The sequence below is a fragment of the Marmota monax genome, unplaced genomic scaffold (assembly GCF_021218885.2).
Source record: "Marmota monax isolate L192 unplaced genomic scaffold, Marmota_monax_Labrador192_F-V1.1 WCK01_AAM20220418_F8-fsc00177, whole genome shotgun sequence".
Lineage (NCBI taxonomy): Eukaryota > Metazoa > Chordata > Mammalia > Rodentia > Sciuridae > Marmota > Marmota monax.
This window is the reverse complement of record NW_026694922.1, coordinates 3,259,727-3,278,293: the sequence shown is the minus strand read 5'-3', so window position 1 is coordinate 3,278,293 and position 18,567 is coordinate 3,259,727. Positions and strand designations below refer to the sequence as shown.

At 56.9% G+C, this 18,567-nt stretch overlaps 1 protein-coding gene across 10 annotated transcripts in view; it reads left to right on the top strand.

The window, feature by feature from the left end:
* Positions 1-18,567, top strand: part of LOC124081144 (beta-adrenergic receptor kinase 2) — a 346,261-nt gene that overhangs the window by 190,959 nt on the left and 136,735 nt on the right. For 9 of the 10 annotated variants that reach the window (XM_046427319.1, XM_046427318.1, XM_058573583.1 and 6 more), the window contains 6 exons: positions 1,866-1,946; positions 3,953-4,097; positions 7,252-7,411; positions 10,697-10,880; positions 11,524-11,746; positions 15,118-15,227. In XM_046427319.1, the coding sequence (XP_046283275.1) occupies positions 1,866-1,946; positions 3,953-4,097; positions 7,252-7,411; positions 10,697-10,880; positions 11,524-11,746; positions 15,118-15,227 (903 nt within the window). The remainder of the gene's footprint in view (positions 1-1,865; positions 1,947-3,952; positions 4,098-7,251; positions 7,412-10,696; positions 10,881-11,523; positions 11,747-15,117; positions 15,228-18,567) is intronic. The other variant, XM_046427320.1, reaches the window with a different exon arrangement.

The following is an 18,567-nucleotide window of genomic DNA, read 5'->3' as shown; positions in this document are numbered from 1 at the left end:
CTTCTCTGAGAGTGACCAGTTTGTCTCCGCTATGTGGCTCACAGCAGGATATTAGAAACACCCATCCAATGCCCTCACGGGATAGTAGCCATGGGAAGGATGGCCCTGTCTGAGGCTGGAGCCCGCGGGGCCACAGGAATGCAAGCAGGAGTTTGGAGAAGTCTCCATAAAGGGTATTAACAGGGTCTGATGGTAATTCTGTCACTTATTGGCTGTGTGGCCTTAGAAAAGTCGCTCACCCTTTCTGGCCCTTAATTCCTTCACATGGAAAAGTGAGATGATAACACTCCTCTGCCATGACCCTTTGCCACAATAAGAGGCATAAGAACTGCCTCTGATGACAGCAGCCTTTTGTGGCTCTTCTGCTCTTGACTGGGTTATTATTATTCTTTGTTTTGGTGCCAAGAACATATGGTTAAGAATCCAGGGGTGCTTAACCCCTGACCCCCATCCTCAGCCCTTTTTAACATTTATATTTAGAGACAGGGTCTCCTTGAGTGGCTTAGGGTTTTGCTGAGTGCTGAGGCTGACTCTGAACTCACGATCCTCCTGCCTCAGCCTCCTAAGCCCCTGGGATGACGGGCGGGTGCCATTGCTCCCAGCTTGGGTTGGCCGTGGAGCTGTGATCAGATGTAGTTGGTGGGTGCCCCCCGGACGGTCTTCACTGAGCCCTTTTGTACGTCTGGGGGACTGTTGACCTTGAACTGAGACCTGTCCCTGCTCCCTGAGAGCCTCACCTCCAGCAGGCCCGCCCAGCGAGGTCATGGTGTTGGAGAGAGGTCCCCGCCTGTGAGCCGATGGGCACGGGGCCCCCTGAGGCCAGCTTGGAGCTGACTCAGGGTCACGACTGCTGTACTTGGCGGGTCAGACGGAGTCTAAGGAGGAGCCCTGATTCCAGGAGGAGGAACATGGGCTCCTCTTCAGGAGGAAGCTGCAAATCAGTCTGCAGAGAGCTTGAACCAGGCAGGGACACAGGAATCAAAACACAAAAAGCAAGCCACTGTTGCCGCACCCCTTCAGGTGGCTGTTTGGAATATCTATTGAAGCAACGTGGAGAGTGCCGGTCCGTAATCTCATATGTGGTGACAATGAGATTTTTCCCCACACTGCTTCACTTATTTCTCATTATCAAAATCGTGCATGTGCCTTATTTTAAAGAACCCTAGGAAATGCATAGATCCATAAAGAAACAAGAAATGCAGTTTCCTTTAGCTTCTCCACCCAGAGGTGACCCTTTATCGTGGGCTGTCGTTGAGACTCATTAGAGTCTAAATTTTTTATACAGTTTTCTCTGCAAATTTCTGATCCTCCTGTGCGTGTGATCTTGCTGTCCACTGTCTTTCCCACGGCATTACATTCTATTTCCTCACCCCATTTACAGATTTTTAGTAAATGTGCATTTCAGTGGTTATGTCTGACTCTTTATTAACTTTCTTTTTGACACCTGGGTGATTTCGAGGTGAGGATACAAACAACACTGTGTTGGACATTTGTGCCCAGCCCTGTCTGAGTGTCTGGTTACTGCTTTTGGTTTTTTTTTTTGTTTGTTTGTTTTGTTTTTGTTTTTTTTTGGTACCAGGGATTGAACTCGGGGGCCCTCGACCACTGAGCCCCGTCCCCAGCCCTATTTTGCATTTTATTTAGAGACAGGGTCTCACTGAGCTGCTTAGGGCCTTGCTGTGGCTGAGGCTGGCTTTGAACTCACGATCCTCCTGCCTCAGCCTCCCGAGCCACTGGATCATGCACCACTGCACCCAACAATACAATTTTTTAAAATAATTTTTTATATAAGAAGCTGAAGCGACGTCCTCACTTCTTTTTCTGAGAGCTTTCTGCCCCTAACTTCTGCACCCTGTGGCCTGTAGGAAGATGTTCCTGTGAAGTTCGACCTCCCGGAGTCTTCCCCAGCGACAACAGTGGCCGTTGTGGATCAGAAGCCCTCCCAGGTAACAAGGGACCCTGCCACCAAGGTGGTCAGAGGTGACCAGCAGGTTGGAGCCTTCAGGCTGCTGGTTCTCCACACGGCCTGCACCTGGCACCCCCCCAGGTGCTGGGACACTGAGGCCCGGGAGCCACCCCAGCGTCTGTGCTGATGGCCTGGGTGTGGTCCAGGCGACGGAGATGGAAAGGTGCTGGGGCCGGGGACCCTGCTCAGCTGTGTGTCTGACCATGGCCTGGAGGGGCTCAGAGGGGGAGCTCGGAGTCCTTCAGCTCTCTGTTCAGACAGAGGTTCTGGCCCAGCAGAGACTGGGTCCTGGGGAATGAAGAGTGAGAGGAGCACCCTTAGGACACACGGGGGTGCTCCACCTGCCTCCTCCCATCCAAACCCGCAGTGCTCCATGATCTGTGTTGGCCCGCCCCATCCTGGGCTCAGGACCCTTTGATTGACGTCTTTCCCCTTTCTTTACCTTTGGATGGGACCAGCTCAGGCTCAGGAACCCTCCTGCCTTGGTCCTGACCTTGGTGACCTTGGGCACACCTTGCACCTCTCTGAGCCTCGGTTTTCTCATCTCCAGAATGGGAATGGTTCCTCTGCGTGTCACTGAGATATGGCACTGGAAGCACCAGGCACGGGGGACGTGTTGGGGACATCCTGCCCGTGGCCCCTCTCCTGCCAGGGACACTGCAGGCTGCCCTTTTCCCCATGCCTTGTCCCCCAGGTCCAGGGTGGTTTCCATGCTGTCCTGTGGGCCACAGCAGGCTGAGCCTCTCACTCCAGGCCCCTCCCTCGTATGCCCAGGCCATGGCCACCATGCTGTGCTGCTTGGTGGTCACTCTCTGGCTCACCTCGCCCTCTCCTTAGAGGGGCCGGGCCCAGGAGACAAATCAACAGTGCTGGATGGGAAGGGCAGTGTGTCCCCTGGGGCCACTGGGCTGTGACATAGAGTGGCTACCTTCTGAGGATGGGCCAGCTGTCCATTTCAACCCCAAAGAAGGTAGCCAAAGGCTGGTAGCACACACCTGTCATCCCAGCAGCTCTGGAGGCCGTGGCAGGAGGATCCCAAATTCAAAACCAGCCTCGGCAACCTAGCGAGGCCCTGAGCAAATCAGCGAGGCCTGTCTCTAAATAAAATATAGAAAGGGCCTGGGATGGGGCTCAGTGGTTAAGTACCCTCCTCCCGCTAAAAGAAGAGGAAGGGGCCAAGGTGAAGGCCCAGGATCCCCGGGGTCCAGCTGTAGCCGTCCCTGGGACTCCCCATGTGGTCCTGGGGTGTGGCTCTGAGGGCTGTGGGCCAGGGTTTCCCAGCCCTGCTTGGCCTGTGCGCACCGTACTCCCCAGCCTTAGCCCTGACATACTCCCCAGCCTCTGCATCCTGGGAAGCCCCTGGGTCCTGGGCACTTGGGGTGGCTGGCCACTGTCCACAGCCCACACCGTTTTTGGTCATGGCCTCTCCTGTGGGCCTCAGCTAAGCCTATGAAACTCCCTGGACCTCTGTGTCCCCCTCAGCAAAATGGCAGAGTGGCCTGTGGCTGAAGCTGGGGCCAAGTTCTGTGTCTGCGCTTTTGAATCAAGTTCACCTTCTCCTCGGAGATGTTCTTTGAGGGCGTGTGTGTGTGTGTGTTTCATTTATTCCCAAAACTTTAGTTTGGAAAAATACAAAAAGGAAGTGGCGTGGGTGGAATCAATCCTTTCCTGCTTGGCTGTGTACAAATAGTCTAGCTGCCTCCCTCCGTCTAGAAAGACGCCGTTGACAGAACACTCACCCTGGTAGTGCCTCACTGCGGCTCTCTGAGGAGGATATTTCTGGTCTCCATTTTTTTCATAGGAGAAAATGAGGCCCAGAGAGGTACAGAAAGTTGCCCAAGGGTGCCCAGGAGGGAAAGGCAGATTCTGACTCCTTGAAGTGGAGAGGTGTTACCGTTTTGTGGCTCCAACACTGAAAGTTTGGGGACCCGTGGGAGCACAGGACAAAACAGACTGTCCCTCACTGTCCCCTGGGTCTCCCATCAGGTCCACTTACCAGCTGGAGGAGGTGCCGAGGATGCCAGGGGCCTTCTCTGGGTCCTGGATGAGGAGGTCCGGGTCGAGGGCTCCAGTGACAGCGTGGTGCTCGAGCGTCTGCGGGTGGCCTTTGAGAAGGGAGCTGGAGGTGAGGGTAAGGAGCTGGCGGGGCAGGGTGCAGCTCGGGCGTGGAATCCATCAGCCAGGAGAAGCCCCGGCAGGGTGGGGCACTGCCGTGCGGAAGCGCGGACACACGTGCCCGGATGAGCTGCTGTGCCCCTGGTGCTCATCCATTGGTGTATGTGACAAGCGCATCAGCAGCCGCCCTGTGCTGGGCACTGTTGCACACGGCAGTGAACCAGACTGACGTGGCCTGTCATCCCAGGGGCTCAGAGGCTGAGGCAGGAGGATGGTGAGTTCCAAGCCAGCCTCAGCAAAAGCGAGGCCCTAAGCAACTCAGAGAGACCCTGTCTCTAAATAATATATAAAAAGAGCCAGGGAGGTGGCTCAGGGGTTAAGCACCCTGGGTTCAACTCCTGGGACATGATGCAGGGAAGGATGGAGATGTCACCTGGGTCACCTGGGCTCAGGTGGCAGAGGCTCCTGTGGACCATGCACAGACCTTGGTTTTGACCCTAGAGCAATGAGAGGCCCCAGGGTGTCTGGGCTGGGGGAGGTGTGGAAGGGTCATGTCTGAAGGTCCAGGCAGGCTGCAGGGGAAGGCCGCCAACCTGCGGGTAAAGCCCACAGCGTTTGGTGGTGGGTTGGATTGGCGGGAAGTGAGAGGGCGATGGAGGCACCAGGTGGGACCCTGGGATTGGACAGCTGTCAGTCCCAAGTTCAAGTTCAGCTGTTCCTGCTTCCTCCGTGTGATTCTGAGCCAAGCTCCCGTGGTTAGTGGATATGCTGATAAAACAGGGGGAGCCCCCAGCGCCTCTCTCCCCAGAATCTCCGCCATCGTGATTGAGTGTGTGACGTGCCAGGGAGCCACACCACAGGGGTAGCACAGGCAGGATGGGGGACAGGAATGTTGTCGGCAGTGAAGACGACGACCCTTCTGTCACTCAAGGGGTCCGAGGGGTACTGCGGTCCTCCCTGGAGATGGTGCACTGAGGGCTCGGTTGTGCCATCTGGTGTCATCCGCCTGCCTTTGGGGACAGATAGTCTTGTCTCCAAGACGAGGGAGCAGGTCTCTAGAGAGGAGAGACTGGTCCACGGTCACCCAGAGGAGGAGGTCGGGGCACATTTGAAGCCAGGCGTGTCTGGTGGAAGCTCTTGGGACCTGGATGCACCAGGGCAAACGCATTTGGAGGCCTTCCTGGTCCCAGCCGGCGGTGGCCACTGGGACGTGGGCTCCTCCGCTTGCTGGTGCATTCAGCAGGTGCTTGTGGAGCTGCTGACGTGGAAGGCTCATTCCCCCGGGGCGCATTCCCATCCTCCCCGGGGCTGGTCCTGTGGCAGGCATGGGGTGTGACCCCCGGACTCTGTTGGGAGGGGCTGGAGGAACAGGTCAGCAGAGAAGATGCCCAAGGACGAGCCTCGGGACATCCCAGCGTCAAGAGGTCCAGGCCAGCACCAGCCCAGGGGCAGTGGCACTGAGGGAGCCAGGCAGGGAGGCAGGAGGGGAGCCAGGGGAATGTGACAAACTGGATGTCACAGGAGGGAGGGACTTGCTGTGGTGAATGCAGGTGTCAGGTCACGTGAGGCGCAGGCTGAGCGAATGTCCAACAGGAGGGGTCATGAGAAGCTGGGAAAATCCCTGCGAGCCCCTGATCTGGTGGTGCCAGGAGAAGTTCCCATCCCATGTGACCATCTTATAATGACCAGCCTGCAGTGACTGTCCCATGGTGACCGGCTTAAGATGACCAGCCTATGGTGACCAGCCTGAGGTGACTGGTTGAGGCCTCTGTGTGGGACATTCATGGCAGAGTCCTGTGCCCGTCTAAAGAGGACATTTTCTAGGTAGCCGCAGCAGCAGCAGCTGACAGTTCCAACCTCAGAACTTGCTCGGGGGCCCAAACCCAGACTGCTCCCAGAGCCCAGCTCTGCCAAAGACGGGCTCAGTCGCTTCTGCCAGGTCGGGGGCATAGTGCCTGGGGACCCAGGAAGGTCACACCGTGGTTTTGAACTGTCCCTGCCCTGCAGCGGTCCTGCCACTTGCTGTGGCTGTGGCAGGGTCTGGGCTCTGCGGAGCGTCTGTCCCCTGCCAGCCGGGGCAGGAGGGCAAAGGGGTGGAGCCAGCTTCTCTCTGTAGAGCCCTAGTGTGGGCCCAAGGTCACGGGCCTTGCTGTGCCTCACCTGTGTCCGAGGCCCAGCCAGCGGCGGGTGGTTCCCTGCTCCCGTAGGTGGCTTCCCCCAGGGCCAGGCAGACCGCCCCAGCCCCCTGCAGCTGTGGGGTTGTCCCGTCTCCACGTTGGATGTGCCCAGGGAGACGGGTTCAGAATCGTCAGTGGCTTGGCCCCTCTCATGCAGTAACAATCGCTAGGGCCTCAGTTTTTCTCCAAGGCCAGGCCCATTGGTGCCCCGACCCTGTCTCTGGCCACCCGCTGTGTGCCTGTGTCTTCCAAGAGGCTGATGCCTGTTTACTCAGTCGATGACATTCAAGACCATCTTAGGTGACACGCAGATAAATATTTTAAAAATACACAATAACTCTTTATTTCCATGGGTATTAGAAAATCAATCTAACCTGCACATCAAACCTGCCACAGAACGTGTCTTTACAAAATGTAGAAACTTATAAAGATGGGTGTTGATTTAGAGAAAGCATTCAGTCACTCACAGCCTAGGTGACAGGGCGTACACGTGGCAGAACTTTTGAAGATCGTGTGTGTCATGATGTTTGAGTGGACATAGGATCCTGGGTTTAAGAAGGCAGAGAGAGCCGGGCACGGTGGCCCACGCCTGTCATCCCAGCGGCTCGGGAGGCTGAGGCAGGAGGATAGTGAGTTCAAAGCCAGCCTCAGCAAAAGGGACGTGCTAAGCAGCTCAGTGAGACCTGTCTCTAAATAAAATACAGAATACAGCTGGGGATGGGACTCAGTGGTCAGGTGCACCTGAGTTCAATCCTCAGTACCAAAAAATAAAATTAAATTTAAAAAAATAAATAAAAAAGCAGAGGAGAAAAATCCCCATCGCAAATAAGGTGCATCAATTCCCCAATGCAGAAGAAGCGAGGTGCCGTGAACCCTCAGCCTCAGCTCTCTAGAAGCCTGCTAACAGGGAAAAAAGGTGTTCTTGGGGACGCCAGCTGATTGCAAAGTGTCCCCAGGGGACCCCAACATTCAGGCCACCATGTCTGTCTGCAGGGACCTCCGCCCTGAGGACCTGTGAGCAGCCCCTTCAGTGCGAGATCGCCCACCAGCTGGGGCAGGACCCCGTGCGCTACGACCTCACAGGCTGGCTCCACAAGGCCAAGCCCAACCTCTCGGCCCTGGACGCCCCCCAGGTCCTTCAGCACTCAAAGAGGTGAGCCACCCGGGCTGGGGACGGGCGGGGGCATTGGAGGGCTGGGAATCCTTCCCCAGTGGGACAGCAAAGCCACACCAGCCCCGCGAGCGAGGGCCGATCTCCCAGAGTGCAGTGGTGGGCTGTGTCCCCAGGGCCAGAGCGACTCCAGCCGAGGAGAGCAGAGGCCTCCTGGGGACGTGGAGCAGAAGCTAACAGGCGGTGACTTCTTAGTTTGGCTCTTTGCCTTTTGTTAAGTGTCTGGGCGATGATGTGACTGGAACAGCTTTTATGGACATCCTAGAACTCGGGGGTCATAAAATCAAAATGACATGTTTTGTAGCATTAAAATAAAAAAAAGCTCTCTTGTCCCCTGGCTGCTCGTCCCAGACCGGCTGGCACAGCGCCCGGGTGATCCTGCTGTCATTTTGGAGTTAATGGAAAGTGCTTGTTCTGTGTATGCGCCCTGAACACCTCCCAAGTTCAGTGTCGCAGTCCCACAGGGGCAGAGCTTTAGACGCGGAAGGAAGGAAGGGCCGGGGCCTTGGGTGGACATAGCGGAGAGGAAGGAACCTGTCCTGACTGCCCTCTGGGCACCTGGCATCGGCACCTGTACTTAGTAGACACCTCTTAATCCTTATCGAATGCACCGTATCCTTAGCCCATTTTACAGATCTTACTGAGCCCCAGGTGGTGAGATGAACTGCACTTGATCACACTGCTAGGAAAAATGGCCAAACGAGGTCTCAGCGGTCCTTAGAGGACTCCTTAGGATGTCATGGTCAGAGGGAATCGGAAACCCCAGGTCCAGCAAGGCTCGTGGGCATCCGGGTCCTGAAGACAGACCAAGGCAGGAGATGGGGCAACAGTAAGGTCAGCAAGTCCACTGAGGACTGGACAGGGAGCCAGCGGACCTGGTTAAGTCCCTTCCCGCCCCTTGTCACCCCTCCTTTCTCTCCTCTGGGCTGGTTTGGTTTCCTCCTCCATAAAATAGCACTGGACCCACCCAGTTAGGAGACTTGGCAGCTGAGGCAGAGCTTCAGAGGAGGTGAATGTTCCGATTCTGCTTCTGTCTTTCGAGCTGCATGACAGGGTGGCTTCGTCAGCTGGGAGATGGGACCGAGGGTAGCCATCCTGATGGTGAGGTCAGGCCTGGCTGAGCGGGTGGCTGTGGAGAGGTGGCTCCTCCGCCCGTCTCGGTGGGCTCTGCCTCGCCTTCCTGTGCTACAATCCGGCGGCTCCATCAGAGTGAGCACTGAGCTGGGGAGGGGCAGACTTGACGGACAGATGGCCTTCCCCGTGGCGCCGGGGCACGGGAAGGAGGAAGGGCACGGGGACGTCTCGGCCCTTGCACGAGGGTGACAAACACGCACATTGAGAGGGACCCTCTTAGAGGGTCTTGAACACGTCCTGGTGACCCTTCTGTGCACTGGTGATGTGGGGGGGGGCAGGTCACTCACAAAACACACCACCTCCCAGTTCTGTCCAAATTGAAGAGTCTTTATTTAGCTGGCCGGCCACTGCTCCCCACGGGACCCATGACTGTCTCTGCAAGGAACAGCCCTGAGCCTGAGCATTTTAGAACTTTTAAAAAAATTTTTTAGTTGTAGATGGACACAATACCTTTATTTTATTTGTTTATTTTTTATGTGGTGCCAAGGAGCGAACCCAGTGCCTCATGCGTGCGAGGCAAGCGCTCTACCACAGCCCCAGTCCGCATTTTAGGATATTTAAAGGCCAAAACCCACATCTGGGTTGATGTAGCTGCAAGCAGGCAGGAGCAGAAACTGGATGGGCAGTTAGCGAGACAGTGCAATGGGGACGTTGATATTTCCCAGGGTCTCTCCAGGTTGGCATAGCAACAAGCCAGCAGAAGGGAGGGGGTCAAAATGACCCTAGTTGACTACACACTAGACAATGGTTACTAATGTCTAGGCAGTCAGTCTCTGACAAGGTACATCACCCAAGAAAAATGGAAACCAAAGAGAACACTTTTACATTGCAGAAGAATTGCCAGTTTGTGCTGCCAAGTATCTCTGCCAGGTCCCTGTTGATGGGTACGGAGGCAGCTTTCCCTGGGAGAAGCGTGGAGTCTCGGGGTAAAATGGTTTGGTCATTGCCCAATAGCCTGGCCCACAACAGAGGGCAGAGGAGCTTTGTGTTTCAGAGTGTGACTGGGGCCACGTGCCCTGGACCCCCGGGACCACTGTTCAACATTCAGATTCCAGCCCCCTGCAGTCTCCAGGGGAGGTCCCCAGCTGCTGTGTAGCTGGGGAACTTTCTAGAAGGCCCTTACACATACTCAAGTTTCAGTTCCATTGGTCTGATAAAAGTCTTCGATACCTGGGGAGTCAAGGTCCCCTGGAGAGAACAGGTGACGTGGCCAAGGTCACGTGACAAAACCCAGAGGTTTCATTTCAGTCCTGTAGACAGAGGAATCCACGTGCCGAGGTCAGGGCTCCTGTCCCTGAGCCAGCGGTGGCCCTCGCGCCTGGGCCCACATGCTCCCCTGCAGGCTGCTGGCCCTGGGGCCCCTTTCCACGTCCTGGTCAGACTTTCCTCCGAGTGTGGGCATCTTTGTGCATCCGCCAGCATTTCCCCTGCGCCTGTCACCTTTGGCGCCCTAAACAGTCTGCACGATCCGAATGGACGCGGGTCTTCAGGGCTGAGAGTGGGAGCCGGACTTTGGGGAGCTCTGGGGGGGTGCTGAATGCTTCCATCGGAGGAGGGTGGGGCACCAGCCCTCCTCTGGCTGCCAGTCCCCTCCTAAGGGACAGCAGGGTCTGTCTAGCTCTGTTTGTCCTTTAATGCCCAAACCAGAGGGCAGGTCAGTTCAGGATGACCCGAGCCACCCTTAAAGGCAGCGTCATGGTCATGGCTCTCAGGAGGCGTCGTGGCGGGGTTGCAGGGGAAGGGTCAGCTGCCTCTCAGGCGTGAGGCCGGGCACGCCACTGACCTTCTCTAGCAGCTCCAGAATCTGCCCGCTCAGCAGTGTACCCTCATTCATGCATGAAGCAAATAGTAAGCACCTGCTGTGTACTAGACCTGTTCTGGGGATGACAGAGGTGGCGTGCCCTCTAGGACAGAGGTGGCTTGGTGGCTTGCTGAGGTGTACAGGTGGCAGAGGACCTGCAGGAGGACTGCTCACAGGGAGGGAGGAGGGCGCGTTTGCTGGTGGCAGGGAGGCAAAGGCTCGGTGGCGAAGGGACAGTGCAGGTGCAAGGTGAGCCCTTCCTTTTGTCCCCACCTGGGACAGGCTTCCCCGAGAGCCCCCTGAAGCCCGCTGTGTCGTCCTTCTGCCCACAGGGAGGAGCTGCAGAGCCTGTTCCAGGCGCGGGCCAAGCTGCCCCCCGTGTGCCGGGCAGTGGCGGGCCTGGAGGGCACCTCGGAGCAGGCGTCGCTGCGGAGCCGCGTGGTGAGGAGGACCTTCGCCAGCAGCCTGGGCGCCGTGAGGAGGAGAGCCCCGTGCTCCCACATCAAGCTGCAGATGGTGAGTGGCCTCCAGGGACCCAGGTCCCCACCTTCTGTGGGAGGTGGCATCTGCTGACAGCGTCCCCCACCTCCCCACCAAGCCTGGGGGGTGGCAGCACCCTGTGCCCTGCAGGGAGGAAAGAGAGGCTCTACCACAAAGAGACCTGGCCGCGGCCACTCACCTGGGAGGGGCAGATCACGGCCTCGCGGCTTGGCACAGAGCGGGGCCTGGGAGAGTGCCCGGAGCCTCGGATGCTCCCCCGGGACGGTGACCCATCAAGCCAGCTCCACCTGCCCTTCCTACCAGGAGGCTGTGGGGACGCCAGCTCTGGGTGACCACATTTACCTAGGCCACCGTGTCAACCCATTAACCCACCAGAAGATTTGACTGGGCAGCAGTGTGGCTGAGCCAGTCCAGCTCTTCTGCTGCTGTGATCCCTGGGGCCACTCGATGGCCCTCTGTGCCTCCGTTTCCCTTAGGGATCTCAACGGTGGCTGCTATGAAGTCCTCTTATGTCTCCTAAGTACCAATCGGGATGGTGGTAGAGGACACGGGGCCCCCAACGATGCCCCCAACAATGCATGTTGGGGGCATGTCAGGACCTCCTGTCCACCTCCCCCAAGACCAGGCATCCCTGACCCCTCCTGTGGGCTTGTCCTAGGACGCTCTGGTCAACCTGGTGAAGCGGTCCCGGCTGCACTTCATCCACTGCCTGACGCCGACCCCGACGGTGGAGAGCAGGGGCCGGCAGGGCTCTCCCACACCACCGCAGCCTGATGGGGACCAACCCGGGGCAGACCAGCCCCTGTCCCTGGACATCCCGGCACTCAGGGTGCAGCTGGCGGGATCACACATCCTGGAGGCCCTGCGTCTGCACAGAACAGGTGAGCGGAGCCTCGTCCCTGGTCCCTGTTGCTCCCCTGTTGGGGACAGCGAGTGCCCTTCCAGGCTGAGTAGGTTTATGGTGGGAGAGATCCGCACAACCACAGGGGTCATCTGGGATGGGATGAGGCGTAGGTCACACAGGGGTGCCTGCAGGAGGGAGCTTGGTGTTCTCCCCGGGGAGACCAGGGGCCTCCTGATGGGGTCTCGAACATCCAGAGTGGCTCAGAGTCTTGGAGGCGGGGACGAGGAGCATCAGGGAGAAAATGAGCACCTTCGCAGGTGGGGGTGAAAGGGCGGGTGCTTCAGGAGTGGGGTTCACAGTGGATGGGCCGTGGGAGGAGGCTGGCAGTCGGCTTTCCCTGGTCCTGCTGGGGAGAGGATGGGGGTCCCCGGCGAGGCAGAGGTTCAGTCAGAGGGACCGAGTCCTCAGTTGGCCATTTAGCAAGCCTGCCTCGTGGTTCCACCACTGGCTGATCCTGTGAGTTGAGCTTGGTCTCTAACTTTCCTCTTCTCCTGGGCCACTCGGTCCCCAGCCTCCATGTGGGTTCCCCCCCCTTCCCCGTGACAGGTGGACGTGGGCTGCAGAGGGTGGGTTCCTGGGGCTGGCAGGGGTCTCAGGTGGGCACCTGTTTGTTGACCTGCACTGTGGTCACTAACAGCGGCTGGGGGTCCGCCACCACATCCCCACCCCCGCATTCTTCACGGAAGCCTGGGCAGGGGAGCTGGGAACAGCTGGAAGCCAAGAGGAGACTCTCCCTCCCCTGAGTGCGCCAAGCACCATTGACTTTCCCTCCCACTGTGTAGCTGGAGGCGGAGGGAGGCAGATGATGTCACAGGGCAAGAACCAGACGGTCACAGCTGGCGGCTCGGCCCACAGCTCATCAATTTCTGCCCAGTGGCTGGCAGGAAGCACCGGCCTCTGCAGGTGCCCTGGGTCGTCCTAGGACCATTAGACTCTGTGCGTGTGTGCCAGGGTCGGTGTCCCTTCCCCAGGCCTTGCTCCTGCTGTCACCATGGGTCTGTCCCCTCCATTGGCACAGCCCAACCCAGACGGGGTGAGCTTTCCAACCAAGTGAAGGGCGATGGCTCATGCTAGGGCTTAACAATGCCTGCTTCTCTGTCCTCCTCCCTCCCTCCTCCTCCCTCCTCCCTCCCTCCTCCCTCCTCTCTTCCTCCCTCTCTCCCTTCCTTCCTTACCTCTTTCAAACCCACACGAGTCACATCTGCATGGCTGCAGAGATGCATGCATTAGATACGTCTAACTGAGGACCGGGCCTGCGAGACGTGGCCACAGCTGTCTACACATGTGATGAGGCACATACATGCTACTTCCTGAGCACTTACTATGTGCGAGGGACTTGTGGTCACACACGTTAGATGAACTGGTTCCCGCAGAGCCCTGGGCACGGTGCCTGGAGTGTACTTGGCCCTCTGTACCTGTGGGTTTCTCGTCTCCAGGGATTCGACAGTCTCAGGTTGGAAGTGTCTGGGAAAAGACTGCACCTGTATTGAACATGTTCAGGTTTTTTTTCTTGTCATTATCCCCTGAACAACAGAGTCTAACAGTTATTTTGACAGCGTTGACATTTGTTGGGGATTATGTCATCTAGAGATGATTTAAAATAGATGGGAGGAGGGACAAATATGAGAGCATTGGACATCAGGGCTCGAGCCTGCGTGGAGTTTGGTATCCACGGAGGGTCCCTGCACCAATCTCACTGCAGATACCAAGGGGTGACCGTGTAGTAAGTGCTCATTAAACATCCCCTAAGGTCCATCCTGGTGAGTCCAGCTCAGGCTCTAACATGAGGTGGCCTGGGCTGCTTCTGCTGCCACCTCTCGGCAGCCGTGTGACCCCAGGCAAAATCTGTAGACAAACTTCTAGTTCCTCCCTCAAGAGACTTATCACAAGAGCTGGTTACTGGTGAGGGGAAAAACTGAGAGGGGCTGGATATGGGGGAGCAGTGACACATGTTAGCCACCAGCTGTCCCCAGCATGCTCCATCCCCACAGTGACCATGAAGCCAGGTCAAGCTGTTCTCATGCATCAGGTTCAGAAATGGCATCTCCGAGAGGTGGCATCCTTTTTCCCAGTCTTGAGGCTAATGAGGGCAGACATGAGACAGGAGTCCAGCTAAGTCTGACCTAAAAGAAAAATGCAGCTGGGTGCAGTGGCGCACACCTGTGATCTCAGCGGCTGGGGAGGCTGAGGCAGGAGGACTGCAAGTTCGAGGCCAGCCTCAGCAACTTTGCGAGGCTCTGTCTCAAAATAAAAAATGAAAAGGGCTGGGGATGTGGTTCAGTGGTTTAAAAAAAGAAAAGGAGAAGAAGAAGAAGAAAGAAAACTTAAAAAAAGAAAAATGCAGGTTATAACCCCCAGTTCCTGTCTTCATGTCTTCCGTGTCCTTCAAAGCCCTCCCAAGGCCCCTCCTCCTCCCCAAGAAGGCCTCCTGGATTGGCCGTGGGCGCTGTCCCTCCTGGCCTGTGCATTTGTCTTATCATGAAGCCTCAGACGTGGAGTGGACCTCCCCAGACCTCTCCAATGCAAACGCTTTCCAGATCTTTCCTGAGGCTCCATAGTGTCCCTTGTACTCAGGGAGGAAACCCTAACCCTTGAGACCTCAGACACGGGGCCCTGCCCCTGCTTATCTCTGGATCCTCTTTCCTGAATTGCTGTCACTGCCCAGGTCACTATTTTGAGGATCTGGGTGACTTTCTCTGGGCCTCAGTCTCCCCACTGATCAAATGAGGGAAATGATAAAGGTCTAAGTGTCGGTGACACAGGAGGTAGTCACCCAGTGTGTGATGTGTGGCAGCCCTCAGGCAATGCGGCGGTGGCCGTGAGCGTGGCTCAAGGCCACTCTGCTCACGCTGGGTCTTGGTGTCAGTTCCTGCTGTGGAGAACCTGCGTCCACTCCAGCCCTGGGAAGCCCACGGCTCCTCCGAAGCCTGACTCTAAGCCACGGTCTCTCCCGGTTCCCTCCCCGGTGTCCAGTCTGTGTGACAGACTTAAAGAGCCGCTAGCTGCGGCTCAGTGCCGTGTCCCCTGCACAGTCCCTGGAGAGGGAAAAAAGGGGGGGTCCAAGAACTTTCTGTGGTCAACGGGGTTTGGGAAAACCAGGCGCAGGGCCCCTCCCCACAGGAGCCCCCGGACCTTTGGCCTGGTGCTGACAAGGACCAGGACCCTCGAAGAGGAACAAGAGTTCAGCATTTAATAGGAGTTTGTGTTCTGGAAAAGTCCTTTAAATGAGCCGCTGAGGTCCCTGCCTGTGAGTCCCCACGGGACGGAGCAGCCGGGCTGGGTCCAGGGTGCTGGGCCTTGTCATTAGTGTTCTGTGACCTGTCCTGCCTGTGCCCTCCTCTGCCCCAGGCTTCGCCGACCACATGGGGCTTGCTCAGTTCCGCCGACGGTTCCAGGCGCTGGACCCTGCGCTGCCGAAGAAGCTCCTGTCGACTTCGGAGGGAATGGACAAGAGGAAGGTGGGTCCAGCTGTGGGCCCCGGGGGGCCTTGGCTGGGTCGGAGGCGCCCCTGTTCCCCGGGAGCAGGTGGGGACCGAGAGTGGCCTCGGGGGCTGTGCGGAGGGTGGCCTGGGGTTTGGCTCAGACTCCTGTCCCAACAGTGTCACTGGAGCCTGTCCCCACCCTAGGATGTCCCTCCTGAGACCTTGCGTTAGGAAGTGCGGAGAACTGGAGTGTCAGGCTGTCCCAGCTGAATGGGGTCCCAGTGACGTGAAAAGCCATCATTTCTAAGGGGCACTCCCACCCTGCACCCCAAGATGGCCCACAAAAAGAGGGCTTTCGGGTCCAGAAGGCTCAGGAAGTGTTTTGCACCATCTCCCTGTGTCCACCTCCAGGGTCCATCTTCCTGCCCCCACTTCCTCGTCTGTAACACAGGAATGACAATGACAATGACGCCTGCCTGGCAGGCTGTGGTGCAGGTGACGAGCTCCACACAGGGCCTGACCTGCAGTAAGGAGTCAGCATAAATCACTTCCATCAACACCAGCAGCCTCTTCCACGGCCAGGGTGGGGGCCACCAAGCCACACACTCCATTCAGAGCCATGTGGAAATGTCACCTCCCAGCGAGTGTGCCCACGCGGGTCTGAGATAGCTCGGCCATCCTCAAACAGGAGCTGTAAGGCCAGAGGGCCACAGGGCCATGGCTGGTAGAGGTCTTGGCTTGTGTCTGCAGTGGGGACAGGTGGCCTCCAGCAGGCAGGACGGCGCCCCCTGCTGGGGGCTGGGGTGTGGTTCAGGGTCCCCGCTCACTGGGAGAGGCCTCTGCGGACTCAGCCTTTGGGGGCAGGACTGTCCCCTCTCATTTTGGAAGCCAGGAAATGCCAATTGGCTTAGTGCCACCAGCCACTCACTACCAGTGATCTCTCAGGGCTCTTTGTCCTTGGTCCTGCCCCTCAAAACTTGGGCACGAGGTAGAGGGTCCCGAATGGGGCCAGTGAAAGGGTCCTGGTCTCTGGGGCCGTGGAAAACGGGGCAGGGGTGGGCGCAGGGAGTGTCCGCGGGCCGTGGGTGCAGCATATGGGAGCGTTTCTATTCTAGACGACTCGGCAGGTTCCAGTCACAGCCAAGCCGGAGCCACCTCCGTAGTCACCAGAGTCCTCGGAGAGTGGAAAATTCCAGGCAGAGTGAGTGTGGCTGGGGGTTCACTTTATATATATACTTGCTCCCATATTTCATTTGCTGCAGCAGAGAATTTTGGTAGCAAAAAAGGAGACACCATCAACTTATGAAAAGGGGGATAAGCACTCATTTGTCGGGTGATGTGACCCGCCGTCCCTTGTGCCCCAAAGGAGCTCCGTGGGCAAACCAGCAGCCCCCGGTGCAGAGCACCTGACCTCGGGGTGGACACGTCTGACCGCTGGAAGAGGTCAAGGCTGGCGGTAGGCACGGGGCGGCAGCAGATGGAGCTTCCCGTCAGGGTGGACAAGGGGGACGTCCCCCTGGGCCTGGCACGTGGCATCTTCTCATGTCACCACCGTTTCCCAGAGGGTTTTATTGCGTGGGCGCCCACTGGGGATTCTGTGTTCCCGAGGAGTGGCCCGAGCCTCTTACCACAAATGCACAAGCTCCATCGCCAAGTGTCACGCAGGAATGACGACGACAATGACGCCTACCTGTCAGGCTGTGGTAGAGGTGATGAGCTTGACACAGGGCCTGGCCGTAGTAAGGGATCAGCATAAATCACTGCCATCAACACCACAGCCTCTTTCAGGGCCAGGGTGAGGGCCACCAAGCCCTCACCAAGCTTCATCGCCAAGTGTCACACGGTGCGAGAGGGCACAGTCCCCCACCCGAGCCAGTCCTTGGAAGAGTAAACCTCTCCACTCAGGGATGTGGTCCCATGTCACAGCAGAGACAGCTGGGGCTGGGGCAGCCAGCTGGGTGGTGAGTGAGCTGGGATGTGAACGTCGGCTCTCAGAGTCCTTTCACCAGGGACCAGAAATAATAAAACCACATAGCGTAAACTGACCACCATGTTTAAGAATGTAGAGTGGTGGAATTGTGAGTGTTCCTCCTGATGGGTGACCGTCACCACCGTCCATCTCCAGAACAACTTCATCCTGTGAAACTGAAGCCCTGAACTTATGGAACTTTCCACTCCTTCCTCTCCCAGCCCCTGGTGCCTGCCATCTTACTTTCCATCTCTGTGGATTGGACTACTCCAGGTACCTCGTGGAATTGTACAATATGAACCCTTTGTCACTGCTTTATTTTACTTAGTTTAATGTCCTCAAGGCTTATCCCTGAAGGATGCATCAGGTCTTCCTTCTTTTTTAGAGCTGAATAATATTCCACCATGTGTGTATACCTCATTTAACCACCTACTTGTCTGTCAATAGCCACACTGGTTGTTTCCATGGGTTCGCAATCGTGAATAATGAGGCTGTGAACTTGGATGTGACAAAGACCTCTTTTAGATCCTACTTTCAGTTTTTTCAGGTATGTCCCCAGAAGCAGGATTTCTGCATCAGATGCTAATTCTATTTTTAAGTGTTCGAGGAAATTCCAGTTTTCCACAGTGGCTGTACCATTCTGCATTCCCACCGATACCACACGAGGATCCCATTTTCTCTTCATCTTTGCCTCTGTCTCTCTCCCCCTTCTTTCTTTCTTTCATTTTTCATATTAGTCATCCTAGTAGACAGGAGGCAGCATCTCATTGTGGTTTTGAAGCACATTTCCCTAGTGATAAAAGATGCCAAGCAACATGTCCTGCCCTCAGAGGTTTGGACACAGTTCTGGATGGCACGGGCTGTCCATCAACATTGATTTACAGTAGTTACTGTTGATTTCATCCAACTTTAACCAAGTCCCTGCTTTTCTCCCAGCCCCGTGCTAGAGATCCAGGGGTGATCCGAACCCAGCCCTGAGGAGAAGCTCTTTCCATACGGAGGGCGGGCTTGGGACAGCCCAGGGATCCACTGAAGCTTTTGATGCTTCCAATGGAGATGAAAGGAGTCCTGGGGACGGTGCCTCGGGACAGCTGATGCTTCCATTGAGCCTTGTGGGGTGATTTGGAGGAATCGAGTAAGAGAGAGACTTGGGGACATTCCCAGCTCAGGTGTCACAAGTGCAAAGACAGAGTCATGGAGGGTATGGATGGTTAGTGCAGCTGGGGCGTGAAGGTTGCCAGGTGCCCAGGGAGGGGCCAAGGAGGCCATTGGGAGCAAATCCTTCTCCCTGGGAGAGTGTGAGCTTTGATGGACAGCTCGCTGAAGCCGTTATCCTTACTACTTGGGCTTGCTTAAGCAATTTTAAAAGGGAAGTGAAGTCCACTTTGCCCCATCCCATGGTCCTCT